The 10,230-nt window shown below is 32.8% G+C and overlaps 1 protein-coding gene across 1 annotated transcript; it reads right to left on the bottom strand.

Moving 5' to 3' along the window:
• Window positions 1-5,628: 5,628 nt before the first annotated feature.
• On the bottom strand, window positions 5,629-9,206 carry LOC112722258 (pentatricopeptide repeat-containing protein At3g48250, chloroplastic). Its single transcript, XM_025773245.3, has 2 exons — window positions 7,108-9,206; window positions 5,629-5,974 (listed from the first exon to the last, which is right to left on the bottom strand). The coding sequence occupies exon 1, from the start codon at window positions 9,169-9,171 to the stop codon at window positions 7,240-7,242; it is 1,932 nt and encodes a 643-aa protein (XP_025629030.1). The 5' UTR covers window positions 9,172-9,206; the 3' UTR covers window positions 5,629-5,974; window positions 7,108-7,239.
• Window positions 9,207-10,230: the final 1,024 nt, after the last annotated feature.

Genomic DNA, 10,230 nt, shown 5'->3' with positions numbered 1-10,230 from the left:
TGTATTATTATTATATACTAATATAATATTTTACATCATAATTTTATAAATTTAAAAAAATTCTATTTCATTTAGTTAAATTTTAATAACTATTATTTATAATTGTAGAAACTTTAAAATTAAAAAATTTAAATTATATTATTATTTGTATTTTTTATTAAATTTTCTAATTTTTTATATTTATTTAATTATTATCGAATTAAATATATCAACCAATAACTCAACAGTTAAACCACCAACTCAATGACTAATATCCTAACTAGGTCGACTAAATTTTAATAACTTTAAAAGTATGTGTGGTATGTTACAACACTAGGGAAGGGATTGTTATGGTTAAGGGTAATTTTTGTACTTTATCCATATTTTCTGTTTGGTTCGGTTCAAATTTTTTAATTTAAAATTGAAAACTAAACCAAACGGCTAAATTGGATATTTTTATTATTTTTAATTTTAAATGTTTTAATAATCAATTGTTGTCTACTTTGTTAGTTGAAAAGTATTAATTTTTAGTACTTTCTCTTATAAGTTATAACATACCTTATCGTACTGGTGATTTCTCCAGCATCTTTCACTAACAGAAGGATTTGATACGTTTTGTGTGTTTCGATTAAAATTTATAAATGAAAGTTTGTATCAAATTGATTTTACAAATTAGATTTTGATTAAAAGTAAGATTGCGAGAACCAAACTAGTCAATAAACCGGTGAGGTGACTGATTTACTGGTTTAATGATTCGATCGAGATTCAACCGGCGTTCAATCAGTTTAATTAAATATTAAATAAAATTATTAAAAATTTAATATATAACTTTAAATATTTAAATTTCAATAAAATTTAACCTAATAAAATTTAAAATTTAAAATTTCAATCTATAACCAAATAATAAAAAGTAACAAACAATTGAAACAAATCAGTAATAACCACTAACCATTGAATTTGCAAACATAATGATAATTTAAATTTTGAACAAACATAATCATAATTTGAACAAACAAACAGAATTATAAAAATATTATGAAATCAAACAAACAGATTATGAAATCAAATTGCAGTAACAAATTAAAAACAGAACAAAAACATAATTTAAAACTTACAAAAACAGAATCAAAAAAACTTGCTTAATTCATTTAATTAACAAAATTAAAAGCTAAAAAGCAAAAGACAGCAGCAATCAACAGAAATTAAATGCAGAAGACAGCAATGAAAAACAACAATTAACCCATACAAACAAGCAACAATCAACATGACCAAATTCAAAAAAATAGCAATTAACTCCCAAAAATGAAAACTGAATAAGGGCAGGTATCTGCTTACAAACTCAGAAATTCATAAACTCAAGCTTAGAAGAAATTAGTAAATTTAGAATCAGAAATCAGAAACCAAATAAAAGTACAAAAACAAACAAAATTAAATTGAAGACTGGTGGCGAAGGAGGAATCCACGTGACGGCGATGAAAGAAGGGACGTGAGCTCAGGTACAGAGGGGATTGAAGACAGGCTTGACGCACGAGAGAGGGGGATCGACGATGAGGACGGACCAACGGAGACACGATTTCAGGGTGGCCAACGACGACGAAGACAGAGAGCGGGCTCGACAGTGACAGAGAGAGACGACGGCGAGGGGAAGAGAAACAATGACAGCGACGAGTATACCTTCACCTTCCACAGGCAACGATTCTTGATGCCACCACGGTCAGTTCCACTCGGCGACGACAACACTCTCTATCCGTTCGACGATGAGACCTAGCAACGCGAGGAGATGGGATCCAGGAGAAGAGGATTGGTGACGACGAGGCTGGACGCTGGCTGAGGAGACGAGTTCATCGGCGACGACAGCGTTGGGCATTGGCGGTGGCTCCTGCTACTGTTGGCTGGGAGGGAGAAAGTAAAGGGGGCTAGGGTTCCGTGGAGTGGGGAGAGAGAGAGGGGTGGGTCTTGTGCGTGAGTGAGAGAGAGAAAATGGGGAGGGTTTTTATACTTTTTTATTTTTTTTTATTTTTTTAATTGAAAATCGAAAAAAACTGTTCGGTTCAAACGGTTCATCGATTAACTGTCGGTTCGACCAATTTTTTACCAGTTTTTATCAGACGGTTTTGCACCTCAACCGGATCGGCTAGATAATCGATTTCCAATCGGTTAATCCGGTTGAACCGACCGGTCCAGTTCGATTTTCAGAACAATAATTAAAAGTGATTAAGATAATTTATATTTAAAAATTTATATCAAATAAATTATAATAAAATAAATATTGATTGGATTATATTATTTAAAATCACGTTAAAATAAAAATTATTAAAAAGACCATTAATTTATATTAAAAAATAATAAATGAAGTACACAAATAATTCAATATCATCGTGAAAATTACATAAAGCCAAATAAAGAGAATAACAAAGAAAAGTTCCATAAAAGAGGAATATGTATCAATAAAAAATATTAAAAAATTTCATACGAATAACGAGTACTAAAAATTCTATAAAAAAAAATTAATAATACACACGAGAGTATTAAAGAAAAGCTCTCAAAAAAAGCAACAATATTCATCGTATGAACAAAAAAAATAAAAAAATAAAAAAATCAAAAGAGTAAAGTATCGTTTTTGTCCCTAACGTTTGGGGTAAGTTCCAAAGTTGTGCCTAACGTTTTAATCGTCCTATTTAAGTCCTTAACGTTTTAAAATTGACTCAATGTTGTCCTACCGTTAGGGATCCGTTAACAGAATTGACGGCAGGACAAAATTGAGACAATTTTGAAACGTTAGGAACTTAAATAAGATGAAAACGTTTGGGACAAAAACGATACATAAAAATACATTTTAATTTAATTTTATCTTTCAATAATATTAATTTTTTACTGAACATAGTATTCAATTATTTTCTAATTACATCTAAATAAATTATACTTAATCGCATTACTTTTATTTTAAATAAATTTATTTTTTTATAATTTTAAAGAATTTTGATACATTAGAGACAAAAGGTATAATTTATATTTTATTGTATATATATTAATTTTTTCTGCAAGTTCATATACTAGTTATTCTACAAACATTTCATGATAACTAAAAGTCTTTAAGAGTAAAATTATAAAAAAATAATTTATTTAAAATGAAAGTAATATGATTAAGTGATTTACTTAGATGTGATTAAAAAATAATTGAATACTATATATAATAAAAAAATTGATATTATTGAAGGGTAAAATTAAAATTTATTTCTATGTATCATTTTTGTCCCCAACGTTTTCGTCCTATTTAAGTCCCTAACGTTTCAAAATCGTCTCAATTTTGTCCCGCCGTCAAACGGATCCCTAACAGGACAACATTGAGTCAGTTTTGAAACATTAGGGACTTAAATAAGACGATTGAAACGTTAGGGACAACTTTGGGACTTACCCCAAACGTTGGGGACAAAAACGATACTTTACTCAAATCAAAATTTAGAAGGAAATACTAAAAATTATATAAAAAATTTAAATATTTTCTTGTAAATATAACCATAAAAAAAATAAAGAGTTAAGTCTCAAAGTGATCCCTAAACTTGCACTCGAGCCTCAAAGTGATCCCTAAAGTTAATAATTACTCAAATTCGTCTTCAAATTTATACTTCGGAACTCATAGTAGTCCCTAAAATAATTTCTGTCAATCCTTAAACTTCGGAACTCATCAGAAGGATTGAAACGACGTCGTTTTGTATATATATAGACATCATTGCAAACAATAATTAAACTATCAATTCATATTAGTTTATATATACATCCGATAATCATGCTCAAGCCAATAATTTGATTTAAATAAGAAAAACTTTTATAAATCATAGTAGTGGCAACAATAAATATGCAAACAATATCACATCGATCAACAACAAAAATTAAAACATAAGCAACTAAAAAAAGAATAAATGGGGGAAGAAGATGCAGAGCAGACCGGCGGAGCAGAAGAAAGAAGCAGGTCGTCGGAGCAGAGAAAAGAAGAAACACATGCATGAGAGGAGGTGCCACGGTGGCCCAAAAAAATTAACGAAAGGGGATGACGGCGGCAAAAGGGGTAACGCCCGTAGGAGGTTTGCCTTCTGTAATTCTTTCCATCTTCCATTATCTCTCTATATGTGAATTAACAAATTATTATTTTGTTTCTTCTGAGAGAAAAAAGAAAAAAAGAACTAGCGATGAATTGGGAAAGGAGAAGGGGAGCGTGGAAGGAAAAGGAAGAAAAAAATTGGAATAGAAAAAGAAGAAAAAATTGAAGAAGAAAAAAGGGACCGGTGAAAGAAAAGAAAAAGGAGAACTGGGAATGGGGAAGGGAAAGGGGAGCGTGGAAGGGGAAGGAGAAATGAAAAAGGGTTAGGGAAGGGGAAAGGGAGTGTGAAAGGAAAAGAGAGAAGGGAATTGTGAATGGGGAAGGGGAGCGTAGAAGAGGAAGGAAAAGGAGAAGTGAAAAAGGATTGGGAAAGAGGAAAGGAAAAAGAGAACCGAAAAAAGGGGATGTACTTTTTTTTTTTTAATATAAAACGACGTCGTTTTAGTCATTTCTAATAGCAAAGATGGACGGAAATTATTTTAGAGACTACTATGAGTTCTGGAGAACAATTTTGGAGACGAAAAAATTATTTTAGGGACTACTATGAGTTTCGGAGAATAATTTCAGAGATGAATTTGAATGATTATTAACTTCAGGGATCACTTTGAGGCTCGAATGCAAGTTCAATGACCACTTTGAGACTTAACTCAAAAATAAAAACTAAATATGAGAACTTTGGTGATTGTTCCTTGTGGTGTCTTTTTTAATATATGAGAATGAAGAACAAAATTGGTAAAAAGAAAAATAAATTTTTTCAATTACTTTTTCAATCATAACAATTAAGCACATAAGCTACAAAAGCTACAATTTGTTGTTTCTGGAATGAAAATTAGAACATAGAATTACATTTGCGTTTAAACTTGAATTTGAATGCTAAACCAAACACACTTTTTATATATATATATATATGTGTGTGTGTGTGTTTTTTACAATTTAATTATTATATTTCAAAAAATGTCTGAAAACCAAAAAGAATTTCCTTATTAAAAAGGGGGTCTTTTGTTAATAAACCCTTGTTTGTTTTTTTGTTTTATTTTTCCTATATTGTGTCTTTAAAAAGGGATTTTTGTCTGCTGAAGCTACTGCAGGGCTTCTGAACAAAATCTTTTAATTATATTTTATGCATGTATGCATCAAATACTGCTGTTTTATATTTTTCTCGTTTGTATGATTGCCTTCTAGAATTAAAAGATAAAATTATTAATTGTCCTATGAAACACCGATACAAACTTAAGTCATCCAGACACGCTAACTTTTTGTAAGCCAAAAAAAACACGACATATATGCAAACTATAAATATTTTTTTGATATTATCTTGCTACTAAAATACAAACTAATGTTTTTAATGTCTTTTTTAACTGTATAAAGTTTTAAAATCTTTTTTATCTTAATAATAATAATATATACTATTTCAAAATTTATTTTAAGAATATAGGCTGAGATTAAAGTTTAGTACCCCAACACGAAATAATATTTAGATGTGTCTAAATATATCCGGATAATTTTTGTTTTTATTTTTTTAAGACATAGGTGAGTAAGGAAGACGCGTGTTTCGTTCAATTTGATTCTCACAGCTTATATTTGTTAAGCAAAGGCTTAATGACTTACCACTCTTCTAAGCGGTAAAAATGAAGAAAACATTACAGAAAATGAAAATTTAGATTTGTCAACCACTACATATGATCCATTACCAGATATTAGCCTGTACGAAGCAAAATACACACATTTTTTATTTTCCAATATGAAGGGCATGTGATCAGACACGGATAGAAGAGACTTACAGGATCAACAACAAATTGCTGAATCAAATAGATATGGTTAGTCTTAAGAGTTTAGAGAGGTTTTATTCCCTCCTAGGAACTTCAAACTGAAATTATGGAGCTTTACTTATTCCACCTGCAAAACAATTTTAAAACGCTTATCAACCATGTATGGCTATTCATTAAAAAATTTTGCTCAAGCTTCAGTGCCATCTTCATTAACTATTATCCATTTAGCTATCTAGGTTGAGAAATAAAGGAAACAAATAAATCTGTGACATAGATAGATGAGGAGGAGAAACAAATCAGTTTATGAACAAACGAATAAGAACATAATTCGTCCAATAACCTAATTAATTCAAAGTTAATGACACAACAACATCATTATCCAGAAACTTATGTCATCAAAACAACAAGCAAGAATTTGTATTACTATCGAACTACATGAACCAATGAGAAATTTACAATCAAATCCAAAATAAGATTCACAATACTATTTAAGGGGTGACAGCATTTTAAATTGTCAAAATAGCCAATGACAAAATAAGCCATAGGACTTTCTAAAGTGAAATAACATACTGAATGATGGCCTGAAAGTCTGAAACAAATGTTTGCAAAAGAGTATTGCATAAAATCCATTGACAAACCTGGTAGCAATCCATTAACAACACAGAATAAAAGAGCAGAACCAGAATATCAGAGGGAGCAGCAATCCATCGACAACAGAACAGAAGAACCACAGCTTCACAAACCTTTTCAGTAAGGTTCTTAAGCAGTGTTTAGTTGAAAAAATCAAGCCAATAACTCAAGCACAAGCCATAATTTTGTTATAAAATAATCAGAATTTTATGCATGTAAAGCCGTCTAATCGTCTATACAATGACACTGCGACACTGGTCACTCATCAAAGTAAAAAAGGATGAGAGTCAATGCTACAACAAAATCATATATGTAAACAAAACCAAAACTCCTTGGAAAAATTTGAACTGTACCTACCTGGCAATGGACTTCATCCAAAAAAAGAATACCAATTTGTAATTTTCACTCAAATTGTCACAAAACCAGAAAGAACTCACAAATACTCAGAAAATGACTGAGAAAAGAGGCAAAATTCAAATTTTTATACGTAATTGTGGAGATACTCAAGTCAAAGAAAGATCTCGCAAAAGACACAACCAAACCAGAAAGGAATAAAAAAGAGAGATAGAGCCACATATAGTCACCCCCTTCAGGAGAACCAATGTGAACCAAGATATATCAGATGCATACCAGACAGGCAAATATTAGAAGTATCAAGTAGCACTAGCAGCCTGTGATTGTTTATCTTTCAAGCCAGTCCACCAGGGTTGGGGACTCAGCCTCAGGATGGTTTTCTAGAGGCAGCACATGTCAACATCCGGGCTACGTGCTACCTGCAACTGCAGCCTTGCAATTCCTTACTGAACCAAAAAGTGCACGGATTTCTTTTCGTTTAGTTATATGGCGGCGACACTTACTCAATAGATCTCTGGCATCAGACTCTCTACCTTCTCTGAAGAACGATTCAAACACATGAACATAGGCGGAATGGGACTGAGGACTTTCCGTACTCCATGCCTTCAGGAACTTTACAGCATCATCCACGGTCCCAGATTTTGAAATATATCGAATAATTGATTCAATGAATGGAGGGTACTTGTGTTTCCTCATCAAACACATAAGGTCAAGTGCCTCCTCTAATTTCTCAATTCCTAATAGGGCTTCAATCAGTTTCTTATATGTACCTTGCCATGGAGATGTAACAAAATTTCTAACTGTCTCTTCGAGAAAGTTGTATGCATCCTCTATTCTCTGTTGGCTAAGAAAACAGTCAACTAAAGCACCTAACACGGCAGCATCTGGATTGCATCCCTTTTCAAACATCTTGTCGGAACAAAGTAATGCCTTGTCCATTTCATTGGCAGAACAATGCCCTCGGATCAAGATGGTCCAAGTCTTGATATCAGGGATGCATCCACAAGATTCCATCTCTTCGAGCACTTTACACGCTTCTTCTAACCTCCCCATCTTGCAAAGTCCAAAAACCATTTGACTAAATGTGACATTATCAGGCTCATATCCAGAATTTCTCATACTCCCAACAATAGTTTCAGCTTCATCAAATTTCCCAGCACCTGCCAAAGACCTATGGACTCCATCATAGATTGCCTTCGGGAGAGTACGCCGGTTCAACTCATATTTATTTATTATTCTGAATATTAAATCTACATTTGGTGTATGACTATCTGAGATGTGCACTAAAAGTGAACTGCAGTCCTGATCCGATGGCTTGCATGATCCATCCATCATAAGCTCATAAAGCTCAACAGCATCCTCTATCATCCTATTCTTTCGAAGCTGCCTCGATATTTTTGTATATGTATCAACATCCAATTCATAACCTACACTCTTCGTTTCCTCTATGACTTCCCAAAACTCATTAATTCTATTAGCCCTAGCAAGAGTTCTTGCAATTGCATTATAAGTCACTGCATTTTGCTCATAACCAGATTGCTCACCAACCCAACGAAAGAATCGGTACGCTTTCAAAGGACAACCTCTAAGTTCTTTAACAACCCTCGCTACAAAATTATCAGACAGATGAATGTTAAGCTTGCCCAATTTCTCCATAACCTCAATACCCCATTCAGACGCTGTAATAATACCAACCACATTGTTGACAACACTCTCCCTTGCATTCTCCCGAATCATTTGTTTATAAAAGTGGGCAAGAGCCTCACAATCACTCTTCAAATTATCCCTCTTAAAAGCAGCTAAAATTGGCAAATAAGTTTCATTATCAAGAAAGAATCCATTTTTCTTCATGGCTACTAGAGTTATCCAAAATTGTTCCCTAGTTTCCTTCTTGGCCAAGATCCTAACAACTAAACTATACACTGAGGAACTTGGTCTGAACCATTGTTTCTCGCTGACCCAGTTGAAAAAGCACGAAGCTTTAATTGGGTTTTTATCCAAATTCTTCAAAACGTAAATAACAGTTTCATGGGTCAAAAAGAGGCAACACTTGTCTAACTCTAGCTCTAACCATTGGGACCAATCGCTCGCCAAAACAAGCTCCAATATGGAGCTCGGTTTTGAAGAAAAGAAGAATCTGTGATGAATGCTTGAAAAGCGGTGATTGCAGGAGCGATGATTCGAAAGGGAAGAAGGTGAAGGTGCAGTAGTAGTGTTGAGAGAAAAGTGAGTCACCTGGTTCAGAGCGAGTTGGAGTGACCGAGTTTCAATGTGTCGGGTGGCGAGAGACGAGTCAAGGAATCGGAGGGAACGGGTAATTGTCTTTAGACGATTCATCATCACTATAGACAGCGACGAAGCAAACGTTGGAACTCCCAAATCCGAATGGGAGGAGGGAGAAGAAGGTATAGACCAAATCGAAATGGGCCTCTTCTTCTGTTGGGTGTATTCGTATGCCCAACTTACTGGCCCAATTAATTCTCTACACTGGGATGGTAGACCCAAAAAGAAAAATAAAATCTACACGAAAATACTACGTAAAAAAAATTAAGAGAAAGCTACATTTTGATAGATTCTTTTGTGTAGAACTTCAGAGGATGTTGGACGGTATATGTCTTTTATAGAATACTAATATGAGTATTAATGTTTATATATGGAGTGATAATATTATTAAGACTAGTATTGAAGATAATAAAGATAATAGGTGGATTGGTAATTTAATACCAAAAAAAAAAAGAATAGATTGGTAATTTTATTTATGGTTATTCTAAGTATAATCAGAGAAAAAAATTATGGGAGGATTTTGTAGCTAACAAAGAAGATAATTAAATCTCTTAAAATTTTTCTTGGTGACTTTAACGATATTTTATATCAAGATGAAAAGTGAGAGATGCATCTTAAACCCCATAGACAAATGGAGAAATTTAGATTTTTTGTGTGAATAGTAATGGTTTAATAAATTTGGACTTAAAAGAATGTAAATTTACGTGGTTTAGCAATGCTAGAAACGACTTCATTACCAGAGAAAGATTGGACAAAGTCCTAGCTAATTGGTAATAGTACAAAATATACCAAAATGTTATTTTAATGGAATGACCAGCAATTAGTTCGGATCATTGCCTGATTGTCCTGGTTTTGGAGCCGAAAATAAGTACACAAGAGAATTTAAATATGAGACTTTTGGAAGGATCAGGAAAAGTGTGCAGATACAATTAGAAGAGGATGGAATAACAAAATAAATAGCACACAGGGGTTGGATAAGCACTTAGATAAGTTAAAGAACTGAAAAGAGAAGCTTAAAGGTTGGAGTAAAAAGACTTCCACTTGAGCATACAAAGAAATAAGAAAACTTGGTGAGAAAATTTAGAAACTCCAAGCTTTAACATTATCGAACGAACA

Source organism: Arachis hypogaea, chromosome 11 (genome assembly GCF_003086295.3).
Source record: "Arachis hypogaea cultivar Tifrunner chromosome 11, arahy.Tifrunner.gnm2.J5K5, whole genome shotgun sequence".
Classification (NCBI taxonomy): domain Eukaryota; kingdom Viridiplantae; phylum Streptophyta; class Magnoliopsida; order Fabales; family Fabaceae; genus Arachis; species Arachis hypogaea.
This window is presented reverse-complemented; position numbering and strand designations above follow the sequence as displayed.

Excerpts from the sequence above, each read along its gene's own strand:
- LOC112722258 (XM_025773245.3), bottom strand. The coding sequence starts at position 9,171 with ATGATGAATCGTCTAAAGACAATTACCCGTTCCCTCCGATTCCTTGAC.